The sequence below is a fragment of the Carassius carassius genome, chromosome 29, assembly GCF_963082965.1.
Source record: "Carassius carassius chromosome 29, fCarCar2.1, whole genome shotgun sequence".
NCBI classification, from domain to species: Eukaryota; Metazoa; Chordata; class Actinopteri; order Cypriniformes; family Cyprinidae; genus Carassius; species Carassius carassius.
Window position 1 is genome coordinate 28172118 of NC_081783.1, and position 23208 is coordinate 28195325.

The window sequence follows — 23208 nt, forward strand, 5'->3', positions numbered from 1 at the left end:
GGATTTGTTAGCCTCATTTATTGGACCAGTGTTATTTTATTATCATTCAGATACTATTATGGTTTTTACTTAATTTCAAATGTTCATTATTAGTTTATCTTGATGTATTAAAACTATTATTAATATTGTCATTATTAATCTTTGTCTTTATTACAGTAAGGTAACTATACCTATGTCAGTAATGTATAATAAGCTGGTGCTCCATTGATTCCACTAACTCATGATCTGGGCAGTGCATGTGCAAACGGAGAATTAGCTGTGGGTGTTCTGTCAGGTGACCCACTCAGATCGGCTCCTAAACTGCTCGAATGTTTCTACGGTTCAGGCCACTTGGGCTTGCCCAGTGAAGCAGTACTTCAGCCTCTATCAGCGCCACTCATTCAGATCTCAGGCCCTGAGAGGAAACTACTCCACCACCACTGAGATTCTCAAACTAGGCTGGACTTCCTAAACGCCATCCGAACACCAAAGGGAGAGGTCTGTCTGAAGATATTTTCGTCAAAGGAGCTGATCTTAGCAGTGCTATATTCTAGTTTTCTAGTAGCAAATTAAGTCTGGACAAAATTCCACTGGTAATGGACAATTGTTGATATATTATATTATATTATTTCATTATTTTTAATTAGTGGTGCTTGTTAAGGCTTATTGTTTGTACTTCTAAACACATTAGTATTAAACTTTTGTGCACTTTTTACAGTCCGGAATGATCAGTGTTTTATTTTATTTTATTTTTTTTGAGGAGAGGTGTGCTAGTGATCAGTGGTCATGCATATCATTTTCAATTGATGTACAATAAATTGGACAAAAAAAAAAAGATTTAGACTAGAATGTCCTTGAAAATTTGGGGTGAACTCTTGACTCACCTTAACATACAAACATAGAGAAGGAAAGAATGAAAGAAATAAAAAAGAAAAGTAAGAAAGAAGAATTAGCTTCACTCTTGAAAAAACCCATGCTAAAAGAATAGCAGTCATAGCAGAATAAATCTAATGAATATGACAAGGTGAAAACGAGTCAGAGTTAATTCAATGGGGATGCACTGGTTATTCATCAGTCTAATTTGCAGCGCTTGGATGCCTGTGGACACAGAGACACCAAGTCCAATGGGGCATCATAAAAGCCTCTGCTTCCACTTCAGTGTGTTACCGTGCTTCGGTCAGGGACACTTATTTAAATGAAAACTCTGCACTGATTCTAACTCAAGGTAGTGTATGCACTTTTAATTTTTCTATCTAGGGGTTATTTATAAATACAGGAGGTAGAGTGCACTGCTTGGTGTGGTTTTTCATCTTAAGGTACATTTCAAGGTCCACACACTACTGGCTCCGCTTTTGAAAGATTCAGAGTTTTTCTTATCTCTCTTCACTGTTCTCAAGGTCAGCAGATAGAATATATAAAACAGCATGACAGAGAGAGAGAGAGGTTGTTTTGAAAGAAAGTTTAAACTGCTGTTGCTTAAAGTTCAGAGAGTCAGTGGCTTGTGGCTTGTAATGTTTAATTCCATATTACTTCCTCAATTCCTCACAGAACAAGAAAAAAGTTAAATAGCAGTGTTTGATAAGGCTACTATTACTCATACTTAGGGTTGGGAATGTGAATGGATGATGATATTTAGAGCAAAAGCATGATTGTGTGCGAGTATGAAATTTCGATTATATAGATTTTTTTAAGCACTTTAACAAAGTTAATATTGAGGAATAATTAACATCTTTAAAAATATATATTTTTCAAGGTTAAAATATCAATGAAATTAAAGACCACTTAAGTAAGAGGCTGTACTTTCTTAAACTTATATACACTTTTGAAGTACACATTTTACAAATTAAGAGTACTTTAAATATATTAATTTTGATTAATATTTTGTTGTGTTTTAAATGAGTACACTTATTTACTAAGTTGACTAGCATAGAAAACACAAGTACTTTAATGTATAATTTTAATTGTTGATCTGATTTTGGTAGAGTTTTGCAAAATTCAGAAAAGGTAAAAAATCCTGTCACATAGAATTATAAATTTTGGTTTGCATTTGACTCAGCATGAGCCCAAAAAATCAAGGGAAAAAAGAAGTTTGCTTTTAGACCTTAAGGTTCAAAAGTTATTAGCAGAAATACGAGTGCAGATTTGGCCTGTTGGGGGTGCTATAGAGTTTGAGATAGATGCCGCGTTTCCACCGAAATTACCCGGAACATTTGTACCAGGAACTTTTTTTCCCAGGAACTTTTTTCCCCCCAGACCTGTTGCTTTCTGCGTTTCCACCGCGGTGTAAAGTACCGGGAAGATTAGGCAAATAGACTGATGATGTAGGTCTGCACGCGTTTCTCAATACAAAGTATTCTGATTTTGGACGTAGTTTAACTATTTGGACAATAGTTTAAGTTTGTACATAAAGAAATTATGAATTCATCAACTCATTCATCACAAGACACATCACAAGAAATGACTTCTTCTCACCGGTGATTCCTTAGGGTTTTAGAGGACAATTACTCATCGTCGTCACCTGTCGTTTCAAAGAATAGTGCATTGGCGAACGTGACAAGTATAAAAGCCTCGTCCGTTTGGGAAGGTGCGCACTCAGTCAGTGGAGGCTCAGGAAGCGGTGCCTGGCGAAAGTATAAATCCCGCTTTAGAAGGCAGTAACCTAGCAAACATCCAGGATACCCTAGCAACTGCATAGCAGAACACTAAAATGTATTCAGAAACTGTCATCCAACCCCAGCACTGTAATGGTGACTTTTACATGGGCAATAAACCCATGTAAAATCTTGAAATCTATCAGAACATCTCTACATCACTGTCAGGGAGATTTTCCATCAGCAAACCAAAGATAAGGCAATGGTTTTGAAGTAATACAGGTAGCTGCAGGACACGGGCCCTGTGCACTCTTCATTATGACTGCTATTGATCAGATGGTCAACATGTGGTCCTAACTCCTGCATCCTCTTCATCATGAGCATCCAGGGATCCTTCCTTTCCTTCTCAAAACCAAATCTACCAACAGTATATGATTCCTACAGTATCAAGTGCTGACTTAACTGAGAAGACTGCTAAACAAAATAAACACAATCTTTTTTATTCATGATTTGACTCGCTTAGGTCTAGGAAACAACAAAAGAAGCGGATGCAGGAAGCAGTTTACAGTAGCTCAAATACAGAGAAAGAAATAGATCTGGCATTGGTTGCAGGGTCAACTGATTTTCAAGAGACTGTTTCCATTTGGGTGTAGTGTGGGACACCGCTCATTAAAATGCAGCATTGAAATTATTATTTTTGCTTTCACAATCACGAGGCAGATACGACAAGGCAGTGTGAGTTATTGAGCATCTGCTTGCCACTGGGATAAAGTACAGGCAACAGAATTTAAATAAGACATATGTCAATACAGATGCATTGACAAAACACGAGATGTAGGTTGTGTCAAATCATTAAGCGATTTAGGTCAAGCTGGCTCGTGTGCAGCTAAGTCTTATTTATTAATCGTGGCTTATTGATTATTGATTAATCATGTTTTATTCTTTGAGTGGAATTGCCAATATCTTGGCAAGGGGATAGCATCATAAAAAAACATGGGCTTTTCAAAGAAAAATATATCTGGATTCATCCCAGCAGGCCTCAGCATTTCTGAGAGGGGCTTGTGTTCTTGTTACAAGAAAGCACGAAGGGAGATGCAGAGAAAATAGGAGGACAAAAGGAAAAGCACAACAGTATTCTGCTCAGCGACGTCTCGTGCTCAGCACAGCATGGGCTGTTTGACTGGAGGCTGAATGACACAGTAGAGGAATATAGAGGAAACAGCACCCTGTCCATCAAACGCTAGCGCTACGATCTCTATAGAAATGCAGACGCAGCATTTGAGGTCCATTTGTAGCCTGAACAAAGGCAATATGTGCCGACAATTCAGTTATCAATGCAAAGTAGGTTGGATGCTTTTGTTTTTCTGCAGGACTAATGGCCACTGGTTAACACTTGATAAATTAATTAGGGTGCTAATGCATTACACTTTTACTGTTAATAACCAGCTCAAAAAAACAAAAAAAACAAAAACAAAAAAAAAACGTCTAAAACCCTTTGAAATTTGAATTCAATTTAATGGTTCTACACTTGGCAGCATTTTTCCATTATTCTTCCATTCATTTCAGAGATTAATGATTTTTAATAACTGTCCCAAAGACAGATAAAATGTCTATTTGACTTTTCTTCAAAAAGACTTGTTAGGAGTAAGAAATCCATATTTTTTTTACCATTTCTCTATAGATTCAACACATTATAAGAGCAGCCAGAACCATCACCTGTTTATAAAACTGTCCACAGATAGAACACATTTATGTTTTTTATTATTGTGGCAAAAAATGTTTATTTATTAACTAATAGTTCTGTTAATAATTATATAAAATTTCAATAGCTTTTGGTTGCACGCGTTAGGCAATACATAGTATATACAGCAAATAATCCACATATTTATGTGCTAGGTTTTATGCCAGATATATTTCATTTTAATGTAATACATAACTTTTAATATGGGTTTTAATATAATATAATATAATATAATATAATATAATATAATATAATATAATATAATATAATATAATATAATATAATATAATATAATATAATATAATATAGCTATTAGCCTCATACTCAAGCTTGGCATTCAATTGCTTCCAAGGAAACATTGTTACTTTGTCATTTCTACCCAGATTTCACAGTTAATGGTTGTTTTCATGTTGTATTCCAGCTGCAGGGGGGAAACATTGCTTGTAATCACTATGAAGCGGAAAGAAGAATTTCCCTTTAGGGAATGATACGTACTGTTGACATGAAGTGGCACAAGCTTAATATAACGCTCACCTATTCGACTGCAGGTTTCATATTAACTTTGTATTTGGCTCGGGTACAAGTGTCCAATTTCGAGAGAGGCCTATCTAGGCTATCTAGGTCATCATCACATGGAGAAGCTGTAAGCACACTTTACATGCTGTAGTACACATTTGTGGCTGTATCCCAGCATGCATCAAAACTAAATGGGAGAATTTGCTGGTTAAGATGGAAGTGACGATTTGTGTACTTTATGTGATTGAGAGGTTCATTATCCTGGCATCTAATCCTTCTGTACAAGCCAACTGCTAAGCAGTATCCTATATAATCCGCTCCTCACAATAGAGCCACACAAATGGAGCAACAGTAATATCAGAAACTTAGTAGTGCTTAAAATGCATTCTATAATGCCAGTTCAATCGGAAGCCATTAGATGAATGACTGCAAAAGGACAAACAGTGTTTGTAATGTAATAAATAATCTTTAGCATTTTTGAAAGGATGCTTTTAAAATGGCAGATAGGATGCAGCAGGGGTCGAGGATACTGTGAGTGATTATTTCATGAACAGTGTGTTTTTAAAGCTAGGTAAAACATGGTTTTGTGCCTTTGTGTCAAAATATGTTCAAGACATGACATTTTAGAAATTGGAAATAAGCTCTGCGGCCATCGATTTAATTCAAATTAATTTGATAGATGAACAGATATGCACATTTACAATTTATAGTCTTTGTGTTATGACAAAACAGACCACAAACATTGATGTCTCATCTTGCAGGTTTGTATTTTTGTCTAATAAAATGTTCTCTATAATGAGAATGTCCTCTAAATTGAATATATCATCTGTTTTCAACAAGCAAGTAGCAAGTCTTGGTTGGTGTGCCATGCTTTATTTCCTTTCCCAACCATCAAGTGGCAAAACAAGTGGTTTGTTTTGAATGCATCTTTACTTTTTTCATCCATGGTATAACCTATTAGCTTTTTTTTTTTTTTTTTAAGAAAGAAATTAACCCTTTAATGCATCCCTCCCTAACTTCCTGTTAGGGAATATCAGAAATAAGGCTTAGGATTTTGCGCAGATTTCATAATTAGTTTTGATTCTGATTTGTATTCAATATGCCATCAATTCATTTGGATATATCAGGTACAGTAGAGGGAACAATATGGGGAATAAACTACAGGGTGTCACGATCGTCAGCTGGAGTGCCCTTGTAGTTGAGGGCACTCCACTCAGGACTATTGCATTTGGGTTCTGAACTACTGTACATTTCCCATGGTCCCATGCCTAGGGCTAATCACCGCCAGGTGTTCCCCATTACCATTCCCCTATATATACTGTGTTTGGACTCTGAGTTGTTGCGAAGTCTTGTTTAACCACCAGAGTCTCTGAGCCACTGCACAAGATGGCTGCCAGCCCCGAGCCACTCCACAACATGGCCACCGCTGCAGAGCTTCTCCACAAGCCAGAGTCTAGACCCAGAATGCCGCCATGTCCAAGTCAGCTCCCAAGATGGCTACCCTGCCACAGCCAGAATCAGCACCAAAAATGGCTGCCACGCCAGAGCCTCCGTCCATCATGAAATTTATGCCAAGGTCTTCAGCCACCATGGACGACATGCCAGAGTTCCCAATCATCATGAGTGTTGCGTTTGGAGACAACAAGGCTTCCCATGAGTATTTGAGGCTGGCTTCTAGTTTGGCGGACCCACCGTTGACATCAGTGAGAGCAGCTGGCATTTCAAGGACTTCAGCACCAGCAGTTGCTGGGGCAGTTCCCCTATCTACAGTACTTCCAGTTATGGGGGTAGCTATCTGGTGTGTTTGGGTTGCATACTCTTCTCCAGCTTCTATGGAATCAATTCCTGAGCAAAGTCCAGCCCTGGAATCCGTTCCTTAGCCTAGTCTAGTCCTTGAGTTCACTCCGGTTCCCTCGTCATGGCCAGGAGTGCCATTTCCTGGTCCTATGACTCTAGTGAGTCCAATTCTTTCTGAGGTGGTGGATTGCACTGCAGAACCTCCAGAGGCATCAGTAATATCCACCTTTGAAATTCCTGCCTGTCCTTTCAGGGCCACGGAGGCCGCCTACGAACTTCCTGTCTGTCTAGTCATGGCCACGTAGTCCGCCAACAATCTTCTTGTCTGTCCTGTCATGGCTATGGAGGCCATTTGGGAACTTTCTACCCATCTTATCACGGCCAAGGAGGTCGCCATTAATCCGTTTATGCTCTCTGTTTCAGTCCTACCTGACCAGACTTGCTCTCCTGTGCCATCTACTCATCTGTGGTGGTCCTCTGCTCCACCATGGTGGGCTTCTGTCCCATCTGCTCGGCTGAGGTGGTCTTCTGCTCCACCCTGTTGGGCTTCTGTCCCGTCTGCTCAGCTGTGGTGGTCCTCTGCTCCACCCTGGTGGGCTTCTGTCCCATCTGCTTGGCTGTGGTGGTCCTCTGCTCTACCCTGGTGGGCTTCTGCCCCATCTGCTCGGCTGTGGTGGTCCTCTGCTCCACCCTGGTGGGCTTCTGTCTCGTCTGCTCGGCTGTGGTGGTCCTCTGCTCCGCCCTGGTGCACTCCAGTTCCGACTGCCCTGGCCTGGTGAGGTCCAGTTCAATCTTCTCCACTCTGGTGGGCTTCTGCCTTGTCTGCCCTGCCCTGGAGGGCTTCTGCTCCTCCTAGGCCGCCCTGGTGGGTCCTGCCTCGCCAGTCTCAACCTGGCTCTCTGCTTTTGCCTGTCATGACCATGAACTCCAGTAGAGGGCATTCCACTCAGGACTATTGCATTTAGGGTCTGAACTCCATTTCCCTTGATCCCATGCCTAGGGCTAATCACCACCAGATATTCCCCATTACCATTCACCTATATATACTGTATTTGGACTCTGAGTTGGTGCGAAGTCTTGTTTAGCCCAGTCTGTCATTGCCGAGCATTTCTCCATGTGTTTTTCCTATCGTGTCTGATCTTGGATTGTTTATACCGCCTGTGATTCTCTGCTGCCTGCCCCGACCTCTGTCTGGTATTGTTACTGATTTTGGATATCCCTTGACAAACTTGCAGATTGAAGCTGTTATCTGATTTCTGCCTGTCTGACCATTCTCTAATAAAGACTGCAATTGGTTCCGAACGTCTCTGACTCCACGTTACACAGGGAAACCTGTCAGTTTGTACATTACTATATAATATTTAAAATGACCAAACTATTAAATTCAACTGCAATTTATTTTTAGTAATAAACACTTAACTATATATTTTAACATTTAAATTGTACATAAGGCAATTAATTAATTCCTGCAATAGCTAATATGTCGTTGCATAATAAAATTGACAGAATTTGACAGACTCAAATCAAAAGCTACAATATTGAATATTTAAGAAACAAGATTGTGATTGTTAAAATGAGGATCGATTACAATCGATTAATTTATATTGTCAACCCAGAGCAGATCAACTCACCAAACAATTTCTTTTTTTTTCTGTTTTTGCCGAGAAAATGAGAAAATCTGGCAGTCTAACTGAGAAAAACATTACCCTGTGGGGGAAAATCAGTGTCTAGCGTACAAATGTCCCATGCCCTTGAGCTAATTTGACATTTTCTGGACAGATGTTGTTCTGAAAAGTTCTCTGATATGCTTTCAGAATGTTGACTTGAGCATGCAGCCTGCGGTACTTGTCCATTAGCCTTTCCGCTCTGTGCATATTATTTTTGGCTACACCTAGTGTGCACTTAACAGGTAAAGAATGATTTATATATTTCGAGGGGTGTCATTTTTATTGTGACTGGTAAAAGTGGAGAAGCAGCAGCATGGCCAATCAATTTTTCTCAGTAAGAGCAGTTGTCAAATTAGATTTGTGTTGTTAGAGCTGATTACAAGCACTCCTCATACAGATCTATAATGCTTTGTGCTCTGGGAAGGATTGAGCAGGAAGGAGAAGGGGAGCGGCACCTGGGGCAGCAGTGATCAGGTGAAGAGAGGGGTTTTAATCAATATTGCTGAGGGGCAGAAATGCAATAAGTTCCACTGATAATTCTTTCTGCACGGGATCTCAAGTCCCATTCATACAGTATACTGTGAACTACAGCATTCTGCCACAGATTTTACTAATGGATAACAAAAAACAGACATGCTTAATGAGTGCTACTCACTGTACATGTACTTTAAATTGCACACTAGTGGTGCAAAAATATTTACATTTAGTCATTTTGCAGACATTTTTATCCAAAGCGACTTATAATGAGGACAATGGAAGCAATCAAAATCAACAAAAGAACAATGATATGCAAGTGCTAAAACAAATCTCAGTAAGCTTAACACAGTACATTTAGCAAGTGTTTTTTTTATTTTATATAATGTTCATTCTGATTTACTGGCTGGTATTTCACATTTTGTTATTATTAGCGATGACAATCATACACATCTATCTATCTATTTTTTTCAGGACCCCATTCAAGTATAATGTTAAGTAAAGAAAATAAGCATGGATTTGTCAATGAAATATCAGTTGCCATCGTGCATCACACAATCACATAATGGCCCATGCCACAGACTTTGCATGTTGTAAGTTATGCACTTACCCAGTTTTGGCAAAGTTTGTCCAGTAGGTCATGACAACAGCACTGAGCATTACATCATTTTTGGAGAAGTTGCAGGGAAAGAGGTCAGTTGGGCCAATCATGGGAATGCCAAAGACGTAGGGCACCTCATCTCCGTGGGCAGCATCTGACCAAGCGGGCTTCATCAGGCTCTGGCAGTGGTGGTAAAAGGCATAGAAGTACGTGGGTGACCCATACCGGGCGTGAAGATCTGCCGTCACCACTGAGGGCTCCACCCACTGATGATCAGTAAAAAGCGCCACCAGAGTCTTACGGCGTGTCTCAGGGTTGTCTCTATCTGCCCAGTCCGTGTACATGAACTTAATAGTTTCTCGAAGGGTATCCTTTCCCTCTGGGTAACCATAAAGACTGTCCACAAAGTCAGAGACAGAGAAGTCAAAATCATTGCCCGAGACGCCATCTTCAGAGTCCACAACATTCTCCACAAAGCGCAGCCCCTCGCCCTGGTTGACACCCAGCATGATGTCATAGTTGAGGAACTCACCCTGCTCCATCAGGATCTCAGGGTCGTCGGGAATGACATCGCCGTCAATGACTGGGCCAAAGGCGACATGGTATCTTGCTGGCTGGATGTCTTGCTCCACCAGCTCACGAGCGCTCTTTTTTCTCAGGCAGTCTACCATGTCTAGTGTGTCAAGCACATTACAGCCCACTTTCTCTGCCAGCAGCCTTGTGTACTTAACTGGCTGGTAGTTGACGGCCCAGCTGGACAATGCTGAGCCACTCTGGATTATGGCTCGATGAAACAGTCCTGCAGCAAGAGAAGACAAAATGAATGCATTTTAAACAATGCTTCACATCAGGAATAAATGAATATTAAGCAGGACTGGGAGTTTAATATTTTCAGCATAGTTTGATTAAAGGAATAGTTCTATTCTTTGCCTTATTTAGTGTGATGTAGTGCTATCATGAAAATATGAAAATGAATGTCTTAATCTACCACATAATATGTAAAAAGCTCTAGATGGACAAATTAACCACTTCCCTTTCTTTGCATTGTAAGTTAGCTTTCGCTAAGGTAGCTAAGTGCTTAGTTTGTGTAAGAATATGACAACTTTCATACTGTGTTAGTGTGAGAAAACAGTATGACTAAAAAATTATGTGTCCAAATTCATAGTCTTTGAAAAACCAGGTGAAAAGTACCCAGATGATCTACAATACAATTTGTGGCGTGTGCATTCAGTGGATACTTTACTATTCCATGAGTCTATGAGCCTTGAATGGCAATGAGGCAAAAAAACTGATGCTGATAGGTAACTTGAAAGTGACAACATAATAGATGTAGTGCATCTGAATTTCATTCATACTAACCATATTCACATGATAGAACATTTTTAATCGTCAGAGCAAATGTAGTAGCTACCCAGTATGAGACTGTAGACGAAACATTAGTCTACAGCTTTAGCCTAGTGCTTACTGCTTTGCCTGATAGCTAACTGATTTCTTTGCTAAAACCAGCTAAGCTGGTTTGTTGGTCTTTCAGTAGGGAAGAGTGGGGTAAGTTGAGCCAGTGGGTAAGTTGACCCACCCTCTTTATCTTGGGAACTGTACAGTTTTACTGTAATATGACCATATATTTTGGACCCACTCATCATTTTGGCCAGACTGTGAAAAAGAGAAACACATGGGAGGAGTGGAAGGTGCACATTTACTTTAAAAACTGTTTTTGGCTTGTAAAAAACATTTATGATGCATATTGGTTATTTTGCAAAATATAAAACGATGCAAACCATTTAGCTAAATATTAGCCTGAATTAGTAAGCCAGCTAGTTTTGTAGGCATGACAAAAAGCTAACTTTAAGGGGTACTGAACCTTTTACAACCATGAAACAAACAATAAACACACGTGGTTGAAGTTTATCATTGACCTACAGAGGTGACTTTTCACAACCAAATCAAACAGCATTAGTTTTTCTCTTCAGTGTCAGTGAAATCACTTTCTATTCTATTATGCAGAATTCACTATAAGGAATTAATGGATGAGCCTGTGAACTGTCTGTGTATATAGCACACCATGCAGTATTCACAAGGAATGAGTGAGGGATTGGAGCAAGCGAGCAAATGTTTGCCCACCAATCAGAGTTATTTTGCTCTGTTATATTCATGTTAACATTTTATGGTGAAATAACTTTTAATGAGATTTGCTGTTTACATAGGATGTGTCCTTGGAGTCAAAAACAGCTAAACAGGGCCTAACAAAATAAAACACAATGTACAGGTCTTGAGAATGCATTTAAACTCGATGCTGCACCTTAAAATGCAATGCTCATGGAGTAAGACACTTAAAAAAAACAGCAACACGTGGTATCATATGAATCAATTATACATAGACCAATAATAATAATAAAATGCATGCAAGTTGAAGAATGCATTTTGTATGAAAGGCTCCAAAACTCTACATTTTGTTTAAACAAATTGGATTGTTGTGGATTGTAGGTGATTACTGTATGTGGAAATAAAAAAACAATATAGTCAATTCGAAGGACACATTTTTTTATTTTTGTTTTACATATCTGCCACAATAATGTCTTTGAATTGTTTTCATTTAGGGGCTTTTTCTAGCAAATATTGATAAATGCATCTGTGAATAATTTCACAGTGCCATATAATTAAATCAATATAATTTAATTTATTGACAACCGACTATAAAGTCGCATTTAAAAAATATGATAATCCTTCTGTTATCATTTAAAGATGGTGAACAATTATAGAGTGTGAGCCTTTAATTAAAATACTTTAATGACCAGCAAAAGCCATTTAGGTCTAAATATTTTCTCAGAGTTTGTTTGCATCGATCTCACATAATCATGGCTGCCAAAGCAACACAGAACGCAGAATATGATTAAACCTAATCATTGCACAAACATGGGCACAGATGGCCAAGGGCCGAGGATTGCAACATAATTTCATCCACTCCACTGAAACGTTCACAGCTATAATCTACACCCACATTTGTGTTGAGATGTGTATCTGAATGTGCTGAGATCCAAGACTCCAGGACTTTCTAACATGCACATGTCAGAACACAAACCTTTCCACACATCCTCTGCTCTCTACAGCTTAGATCACCGATAAGAACATGCAAACGGAATCTAATTCTTCAACAATACTCCTACTCCTACTCCTTCCTTATCAACTACAAAGAAGCCTGGGCTCAGTAGTGCGTAGGTAGTGCAATGTACCACACATCCCAGCAGTGAGAACTGTTTTGGCCTCCCTCCCACCTTAATGACCGCTCAATATTACTATTACCACCCCTCTGCAGGGTAGACTCAGAAATACCCAAGTGAGCTAGCATATGCATGCTGTTCAGTGATTATGAATGCCTTGGAAATGTTCGAGAGATATAGTCAGGCTAGTGCGCGTTTGAGGGCTTAGAGTCTAAAAAAGTTATTTTTCTCCTTTGTGCTCGAATAGGGTTTGTTTTTTCTTGGAGCCTCCCTGCTTCACCCTCCTCTGGGCACTTTCTTACCTGACTGCACAACTGATCCGCAGCGAGGCTTTTATTTGTTGTCCCACTACACACTAAGGATATTTACTCACTACTTAGGTTTCCTAATTTCCCCAATGCTAACATTCTGGAGGCCAAGCAATGAAGAGAATTCGAAGGCAGTAAGAATATCCAGGACTCGCACCTTAAAGATGGGCAGGCTGTGATATTTCCAATCCAACTAACCTGCGTAACCTTTCATTTGTGCAATTGCTCTTCTGTTGAAGCGGTTGAGGGAATGTGCTGGTGGTGTGCTGTCAGTGCTGGTTGACCGTTAACACCTGACACGTGTATTTGTGTGCGCGTCTGCGTTGGAGGCTGAGAATAGCTGAGCTCTTTGCTCTACTGCAGGCGCTCAGGACAGGACTGTGGCCAGACTCCCAGGGCGAGGGAGCAGATGTCAAGGATATCGACTCTCTCTCCAAAGCATTCACAGGGTGGCTGGAGGATGAAAGATGGCCACCTGGGGCTAGGGAAGCCAAGACTCTATCTGATCCCTTCTTCTCGCTCCAATGGTCCAGCTTTTCTGAGCTCTAAATACGCAGTAAAGTGCTAGGCAGAAATATTAAAATTAATGTATTTGAATTGTATATAATATTTCCATCCATTTGGATTACAGAGTTGATTCATGTCTACTATGAAAACAGTGCAATGATCTACTTATCGCTACGCGATTTCTGCAGTCTCACAAATACTTTCCTCATAACTAACACAATGAAAACATATGTAAATAAGAGACTCACTGAGCAGAGTAAAATTCGGGCAAAAATTCAAAAATCACTGATAGACTTGCGCTGGTCTTGAATCGACTGCTCCAGCGAGTATGAAGAGAGTGATCTTTGATTGCTTTTTGTATATAGAATAATCACAATATAGAGAAATTAATATAGAGTAAACCACTTTGTGACAAAGAACATCTGCATGCAAGCCCTTAAGCAGAGCCGGCCCTAGACCTTTGGGGGCCCTAAGCAAAATTCGGTTGGAGGCCCCTTTGACCGTTTTAAGTAAGGCCTAAAGAAAAGCAATGACTACCTTATAACTATACTGTACATATTATATCTACTATGTTATTTTTAAATTTTTTAGTCTATTAAATTATGTTTAAATTATTCTATGTATGCTGTATGTTAATTATCTTTTTTACGCTGCTGGTCCTGAGTAAGTATTTTGTTCTTATGTGGCAACATGTACAGAATGACAATAAAAGACCTTGAGTTCTTGAGTTGAGTTCCATGTTTGATGTCTAAAAGGAAAATTATGATACCACTGAGCTGAATAACATTTAAATAAAATATTATATATAATAATAAATAGAACATTTAAATGTTGGAATTTTTCAAATAAACAAAATTAACAATAACATCTAAAACACCACAAACAAGATTAATATTAACAATAATAAGAATTAGGTAATATTTCAATAGAACTATTAAAATCCATATTTGTGCAGAATGATGTGCTCAAAGCAACATGGAGTCACAGTGTGCAGCGCTGTGCTGCTCAAGTGGGCATTTAAAAGTTCACGGCACAAAGCGAAGAAATGTCGAGCTCACAAATCCTAATGTATATCTGTCCAACAGTTTATTGATCATTTGTTTCTTCACAGTTTTAAATTCCAGTTATTGTGCGTTTGATGCCGATTCATAGTCCTTGTGACGTGTGTGATCTAACAGGCAGACGGTAGCGAGTCGTTTAAAAACAGCAACAAACATAAAATACAAATACACAAAATAAAGTCATTTTATGCAAATCCACAGCCTTTTATCTAGAGATCAAGCATTATAATGTAAATATATCATATGATATATTGGAGAGAGTTGTACCATGCACGAGACGCGCCCTTTTTGAATAATGTTTATGAATGGAGAATGATTGACGAGGAAAAACGAGTTTCCGTGAACTTTAATTTAATGATGTAAATAGTAGGCCTGTCGTGATATTCGAATTTATCGCACTAAAAAATGAGCTCGATAATTTTTTCGGCCGCGATAATTTCTTTTTTCAATTTTTATTTAAGAAATGTAACATGTCACGATGTGTGGTCAGTCTGGAGCGCAGCCTGTGGACAGCCCGTGGCAGACACACCCTTTCCGATGGCAAAGTTGTCCCGGGAATAAAGAGATAACGACTTCACTCGTCTCCATTGAATCCAATAGGGTCGCTGTGTCCATTTCTTTTACTGTCTATGGTGTCAACGCGCCCAGTGAGTTCACACACACACACACACACACACACACACACACACACACTTTCTTTCCAAAGCGCTCGGGCAGTTCAGGGGCGGACTGGCCATCTGGATGAGTGAGTCGATCGCGCGGCCGTGGCCGATAAGTTTTGTTTGCATGAGTGTTTTGCCCTCCCTCCCTGTTTAGTTTGGTCTACTCCATTGCGTATCTTGAAACACACCCCCTTTAACGTCGTCTATTTTACAGAGAGAGTGAGAGACAGATTTATCCGGTACAGCGAATTTCTCTGAGCAGCAGGCCACTGTAAACGTTCACTTAAAACATAACCGACTGTGTTTACGAGAATACTTGCAGAAACAATTATTTTTAGAGTGACTCTAGGGGGCCCTCTGCTGGCTACGGGGCCCTTTGCAATTGCAAGGGTCGCTTAGTGGCTTGGCCGGCTCTGCCCTTAAGTATTACACTGATCATAGGTCATGATGCCCATGAAATGCATTTTACATTTAGATTTTTATATTGTGTTTCTCAAGGTTAGTTTATAAGCGTGCAAGTTTTTTTTTTCAGCAAAAAAAAATAAAAATAAAAATATTTTATTACCTGATGGCAGTATCGATCTTTTGATTGACATGAACTGTGCAGAGAACGCCATATAAGGAAATTATGCTGGCATGATATCCCTAAATTCAAATCTTGGACTTTCAGAAGGATAGAAAAGAATAATTCATATTATAGTTTTAAGTTTTGATGGCAGCAGTATGTTATTTATTGCAGAGCAGCCTCTCATGTCTGTAAATATCAAGAACTGATATCTGAACTGATATTAAGAACTGACATCTCAGTTGCATGACCCCTTTAAAATTAAGATCTGAATCCGTTATTACATCAAGATCAGTGAAATCAGAATGTCAACATGAGAATGATGAACTTTAGTATTAGAAAAGTATGTCTCTGTTTGTCTTAACAATGTTCAAGCTAAGACACATGCTCCAGCCACATTGCATTGAAATCCCTTCAACTGCTCTTAATGCCTGCCTTATGAATTACACATGTCAGAATGAAACAGCATGTGAAATCAAGTTTGTGTAGCTAAAATCATCCGCCTTCATGTACAGTATGCTTAGCGTTTCAAACTTTACTAGTCATCACAGACGCACCACAGCATCTTATCATGGCAGAACGCTAGTTCATTCATGGCTAGCATTCATGCTCACCACACAGATCACACAATCATTGAACTTTATATTGCCCCTCCTTTTGCACACCCTCTGATCAGCCAGATGCTGCAAGTCTAAAAACAGCAAACAATATCTGACATTTGATTGTAATGCTGATACTCTGCATTCGCTCCAGCCCAGCGAGCAAGAAGTAGTCTAGTAGACGTCTAAAAGACGTCATTCTTAGACATCCAGAAAACGTCCTCACAGGAGCCAGAATGAAAGTTTTTTTGACGTCTTTTCTGGACGTTGTTTAGACGTAAATTAAAGACGTGATAATGACGTCATTTTTAGATATCCACTAGACGTCTTTTCTGGACATTGTATAGACGTCAATTAAAGACGTGCTAACGACGTCATTCTTAGACATCCAGAAGACGTCCTCACAGGAGCCAGAATGAAAGGTTTTTTGACGTCTTTTCTGGACGTTGTTTAGACGTAAATTAAAGACGTTGTACAGACGTAGTTGTTAGACATCCAGAAGACGTCCTTACATGAGCCAGAATGAAAGTTTTTTTGACGTCTTTTCTGGACGTTGTTTAGACGTAAATTAAAGACGTTCCACGGACGTAGTTTTTCGACATCCATAAGACGTCCTCACAAGAGCCAGAAAGATAGTTTTTTTGATGTCTTTTTAGGACATTATTTAGATGTCAAAAACGTGCTAAATATGTAATCTTTAGACAGCCAGAATAAAAGTTGTATTAGATGCGTTTTCTGTAGAAATGTCAAAGATGACTGTTAAAGACTCGTATTAACATGGAAATCCTATCTGGACATATTTGCAAGGATCAAAATTCAAAAAAATGTTTGCTTCAAACAGTGGCATTGAGTGAGTTAGTTCTCACTGAGAAAAACCCAGTTACTCATTGTTAATGGTTGTCGTGTCATGAAACTGCAGACAGACCATAGACCTAAATTATTTGAAAGAATATGGATTAAATTGAATATTCAATTGAATAATTGTTTAGTTTATATACTAGTCTTGCATTTTTGTATCTTATCAATATAATTGTAATAAACTGCTTACCATTTTCCTGTAAACCAAACTGATCACTCCAAGAAATCATCTAAATTTCAAAATATATTTTTATTACTAATATTTAGTAAAACTTAAAACCAGAACAGCAGTATAAATTAAAACAATAACACACTAATACTTAAAACGAGAACAGAAAGTATAAATTAACACAATAACATAATAAAACTTAAAAGTCAGAACAGTAAAGTAATAAATAAAAGTGCTATAAAATTTTGTACTATTAGCACAGTGTATTTATTTATTTATAAGCACCACCCCCGACTCTCCCAGGGGCATGTTTAAGGTGGTCCGATGCAGCCGACTTTATCTGGGCCTCTGTGGCAGCTGCATCCCATTTCATGACAGCATCTACAATCAAAGCAAAGAAATCCTGTGTAAAATAAATCAATTCAAACGCCACTGTTGTGGTTTAGCTTGCAGCAGAGATACATATTATGCTTAGATGAAAATTTGAGTAACAAATCAATTAAATGAAATAGATAACAAATTAAGTAAAATTACATCAAGCCTGATATTAAGCATTCCACACAAATTTTTTTAAAATTACCATAATATAAATTCTTACCTTTTATTGCTGAAAACAATTTCTTGTCTTCGAGACCAATTTTCTCTTTTTTGCCCTTCCCCTTCAAATTAAATAGTGTCATTAGGTGGTTGGTGAAGAGCCTAATCCAATCCAAGACAAAAATAATATGCAATTATTCCACCACACGCAGAATTGTCTTCAAATTAAAAAAAAAAAAAAAACAGTGATTTTGATAGAGCATTGGCATTATACACAGCCACACTATTTTTACCTTCATCAAATCGCCTGAAAAGACACTATACAATATAACCATACAGATCTCTACATACATTAGACCTCTTAGCTGAGAAGCACATAGGGATTCATAAATTAGCCAGTGTCAGCCTTAGGCTGGCTACACAAATTGGCTGCGTCGCATGAGCCTGGCGTTTCTGTTGTGTGGCGGCTGCGTTGCATTTTCTATGTCTTTGCACACCAGAAACATGTCTGACGCTGCGCTGCTAGCCTTGTCTGTACACACGCATGTTTCCAATTGATTTACTGCAGTAGCACACTTCATGTTAAACATAAAAATATACTGATTTGATTTGAAGACAACTTTGGAAGTACTGACTTTTATTCAAGTATTTAATAAAAGTATTGCATTTTTATGTCAAAACCTAGACACTTTCAAACAACATGTAATCGCGTGAAAAATAAGCGTCGGTTCTATTTCTAGTATGCATGCGTTTTCGGTGCGGCATTCTGGGATTGGAGCCAGGCAAAGCCACGGTGCCACTGCAAATTAGCCTTAGGAAGAAATTTCTTTTGGTGTAACATACATGTTCAAAAGTTGTTTTAGTCGTACAACAGAAAACTCAGATTGGACAGATAGTCTAGCTAGCTGTATGGATTTACCCTGCAGAGATCTGAGGAGCAATTTACATAAATCGACAGAGCTTAAATTTATTTTAAAGGGGCATTCCACCCATTTGAACATTGTTTTTTATTTAAAGTGGGTCATATATGTAGTCGAAATGTAAAATAAATTTTTAATTTGGTGCCTTCGTGATCGAGGAAAGACAAAAAATAACTTCAGGACGCATTTGTATGAAAGACAACAACTCCCACAATGCACCACATTGCACAGCTCCGCAAGCCACTCCCACTAATCCAGAAAGCGCATATCTGCCTATAAGAGAAATCACTCTTCCGTCTACAAGGCTAGCTACCACCAGAGCTTGAAATTAGGGGAGAAATCCGTTATTTACCTCTTACACTTCCTCCTACAATGACGCAAAATGACGATTTTTGCGTCATTTTTAGGAGGAAGTGTAAGAGGTAAATAACGGATTTCTCCCGTTTCAGGGGAAAAAGAAAGAGTGTTGCACGACCATTCAATAGTATGACTGGGTTTCTAACAATGCAAAGCTTAATGCAAATGGGTGGAGTGTCCCTTTAAAGAAAGATAACAGACATCTGGCCGAAAAGAGTGAAATCTGGTGGAATTTCCTCTCATGCCCTCTTTTGTCCGTGAGCCCCTGTCTGTCTCTCCTTCTCCCTCTCTTAATCCTCCTGTTATTGTTGTTGGAAACCAGAAATAATGCTTTTTTATTCAACGTAGGGAATAAAACAGGGAAGTAAACCACTGCATTTTATTTTAATGACCATCCGTTTAAATAAAAGTGCATATGTCATCTCTAAGGTGGATTTGACTTACAAATTTAGCCATTTTCATAAAATATATGATATACAGTTTATCTTTTAGCACCATTTAGCCAAAAAACACCAAGATATAAAACTATCCATATTGCCAAGCCCTAGTGCACAGTCCTGCTCTTTACTTAAACCAACAACTAAACCAAACTACCAAATGAAAACAGATTGGGGATCTGTGTCTGTTAAGTTAATATGTAAATAAATACCTGTCCATCACTTTGTGCGTGCAGTCCTTCACATCTTTCCCACCCACTCTTGCCAGCTGACAAACCTATAATTAAAAAAACACATGAAAATATATTAATGGTAAAAAATGAGAACAGGGTCCAGTTGTTTGCTGCCCTAAAAAACATCACATGTAAACCATACAAAAATCATATGTATAATCATGAAATAATTGAAAGATTTTAACTCAAATATAAAAAAAATCCCAAAACATTTTATCAGCAGGTAAATACAAAAAGCTGAAAGAATTTGCTGGATCGATATTGAAATGTATCAATATATAAGATCTCTGCTGTATTACTCTGTTGCATATATTTTCTGGCATAAAATGCGACTCAGGGTGTGTCTCCTTACAACAAAATTAGCACGCATAATCTTTCGGAAGCATATCACCCTGACTGACTTGCAGCTTGGCAAAACAAAAACTTCCAACATTTTAATTAAAAGAAATACACTACAGTTTATACAAATTTTATTATAATAAGCAAAACTTCAGTTACCTAAGACATCACCTACCACTGCAGATGTGTTCTGTACTGAAGTGAAAAGTGGAAATAAGACCTGTTTTCCGGTTAGAACGTTCGGTGTTCCGCATAGCCCCCTATTGGCATTAGTCAAGTCCTAATTAGTCAAGTTAGTGCTGGGCGGTTTGACCAAAAATTTATATCACGTTTTTTTTTTTTTTTTTTTTTTTATGATGACGGTTTTCCGGTTTATGACGTTTTTTTATTTTATTTTCATGCATAGTCAGGTGTTCAATGCATTTTCTACTCATTGAGAGAGGAATTACTGCAGTAAATTGATTTAGGATGGTCTATTTTACTGTCATTAGTGAATATTGTAGAATATTTCCACACTAGTAAAACAGGTTTGCATGGCCCCAGAAAATTATGCTGTTGCTTACAAATAAGAGCCAGTCATGCTTCTAATGAAGTGAGGAATCAGAATGCAAAGACAATTGTAGTCAAAATTCAGAACTTTAACTTTTCAAATTTCACTTCTTTTTTATTTTTTATAAAAAACCAATACAAAAAAATAGAACAACTTGCAATACAGGTACATTACACAGTATTCAAGTAAATCTAAAAAGGAAATATAAAACAAGTGACTTAGTGAAGTTACAATTTGCATTAATATTACATACACTATCACACATACAATCTCGCTCTTTTAATAAGTGTTTATGTTGAGAGGAATGGATTCCGAATGGCTACTGTTCTCTGTCATTTTACATTGTTTCTGTGTTTAGCGTGAAAGCTCACGTGATTGCCACCAACTCGGGATAAAATTTGTGCAGGACAGTCGTGCCGTGTACCGGCTGCATTGATGCGAATGTGTGCAATATCTCACGACCTCCCAAGTGTCCGAACTTGCAGCGTGTACATCCGTAACACCAGAACACTGCCGTTTGTTTACCCTCACCACTGCTTGCAATCGCTGAAGTGCAACATTTTAAAGGGTCCGTCTGAAACAGTGTCGTGTGGCGCAGTGCAACGTTCCGACTTCCGAACGTTGTGTACTTGAATACATCAGTTTGGCGGTTTATTAAAAATTAACATCGTAACGAAAATATACAGCGGCTTTCGGTATGAACTGGTTTACCGCCCAGCACTAAGTCAAGTCAAGTCAGGTTTATTTATATAGCGCTTTTCACAATACGTATTGCCCCAAAGCAGCTTCACAGTACCAAATTAAAGGTAATAATGTAACAAGGTTTATTTCTAGTGGAAAAACACAATGTGATAATGTCTATGTTTATTAAGGATAATCAATAGGATTGTAAGCTCATTAGAGGTTGAAAACTTCTTACCAAGGTTTCAAATTTGTTTTTATCCAGAAGAGAAGCCTCCTCCCTCTCGAACTCTTCCAAGGTGTTAATCTTTCTGATCTCAATGCTAGATTTAGGCATGCTCCTCTGGAGTTTTTTGACCTCATCAGTGAGAGTCACCAGCTTTGTCAGCACTATTTTTTGGAATTCTGGCAATAATGAGAAATTAAGAAAAATAATAATAATTACTCACTATAATCATGGTTCTCTGGTAACAGCAAGGCATTTCAGTAAAAGTGTGCTCTCTAGCAATCCTAGAAAAATGAGTAACTATTCAATTTGTTACATAACACTATTTAACAGGTAAACTTTAACCCTGTATTTGACAAATCAGTTGTATTAAATAACAATTTTATTAAGAGATGGTTCTAGACTAAATGTCATAAATGCCAAAGCAATAAGATGAAAACCTGAAGTCTGATTCACCAGTTACAAAGAGAATGTAATGTTAATACATAAGTAATTAGTCTGGGTGTTACATGAAAATATTCTTGTACTTACTCGCTTCTGACAGGGGGAATGTGGTTGGCACATCCCTATTATAACTGGACTTTTCATGTGAAAGACCTAAGCAGGAAAGAAAAAAGTGTGTGAAGCGATCAATATATTTAGAACACTTGTACAATGTGCCTCATTAAGTGATACAACCAATGACATTCACCATCTATGGACCTACTTTCCACAGCCTGGGACCTGGGTACACCTGAGAAACCCAAACCACCAACATTAGTTATTCAGTATGAATAGTATTATTCATGCTAATTTGATATTCAATAAGACAAGCCAAATGTAACTGGCAATACTCACGACTGCTTGAATTGTCCCGGCCCACAGACCTGGATGAACCTGTGCAACCCAAATGTAGCCATTATCAATAGTGCAAATTACCCATGCTAATTTAATATTCAATAAAACACAACTGTGCCTGGCTATACTTACAACTAATTGAACTGTCCCGGCCCACAGACCTGGACCTGGATCTGGACGAATCTGTGGAACCCAAAACTGAAACATCATTTTGTCATGACCAATTAGTAACCTGCATGCTGATTTGAAAATTTAAAAATGAAAAGTTTAACTCACCACTAGTTGACCTGTCGAAGTCCAAAGACCTGGGTGTGCCTAAGCAATGCAGAGCAGAAACATCAGTGATTCATTATCATTAGTCCTAGTGACCAGCCTGCAATATTCAGCAATGAAAGGCTATACTCACGACTAGTTGTCCTGTCACGGCCCACAGACCTGGGTGAACCTAAGCAATGCAGAACAGAAACATCAGTCAGTCATGATCAACATTGTTAGTTACCTGCATGCTGCTTCGATAATTTAAAAATGAAAAGTTATACTCACGACTAGTTGACCTGTCACGGCCTGTAGACCTGGCTGTACCTAAGCAATGCAGAGCAGAAACAAACATTAGTGATTCTTTATCAACAGTCCAAGTGACCAGCCTGCAATATTCAGCAATGAAAGGCTATACTCACGACTAGTTGTCCTGTCACGGCCCGCAGACCTGGCTGTACCTAAGCAATGCAGAACAGAAACATCAGTCAGTCATGATCAACATTGTTAGTAACCTGCATGC

General features: G+C 38.5%; 1 protein-coding gene across 2 annotated transcripts in view; it reads right to left on the minus strand.

Moving 5' to 3' along the window:
- LOC132110001 (neuroligin-3-like) overlaps window positions 1-23208 on the minus strand; it is a 185384-nt gene that overhangs the window by 7231 nt on the left and 154945 nt on the right. For both annotated transcript variants that reach the window (XM_059516527.1, XM_059516528.1), the window contains one exon: window positions 9376-10165. In XM_059516527.1, the coding sequence (XP_059372510.1) occupies window positions 9376-10165 (790 nt within the window). The remainder of the gene's footprint in view (window positions 1-9375; window positions 10166-23208) is intronic.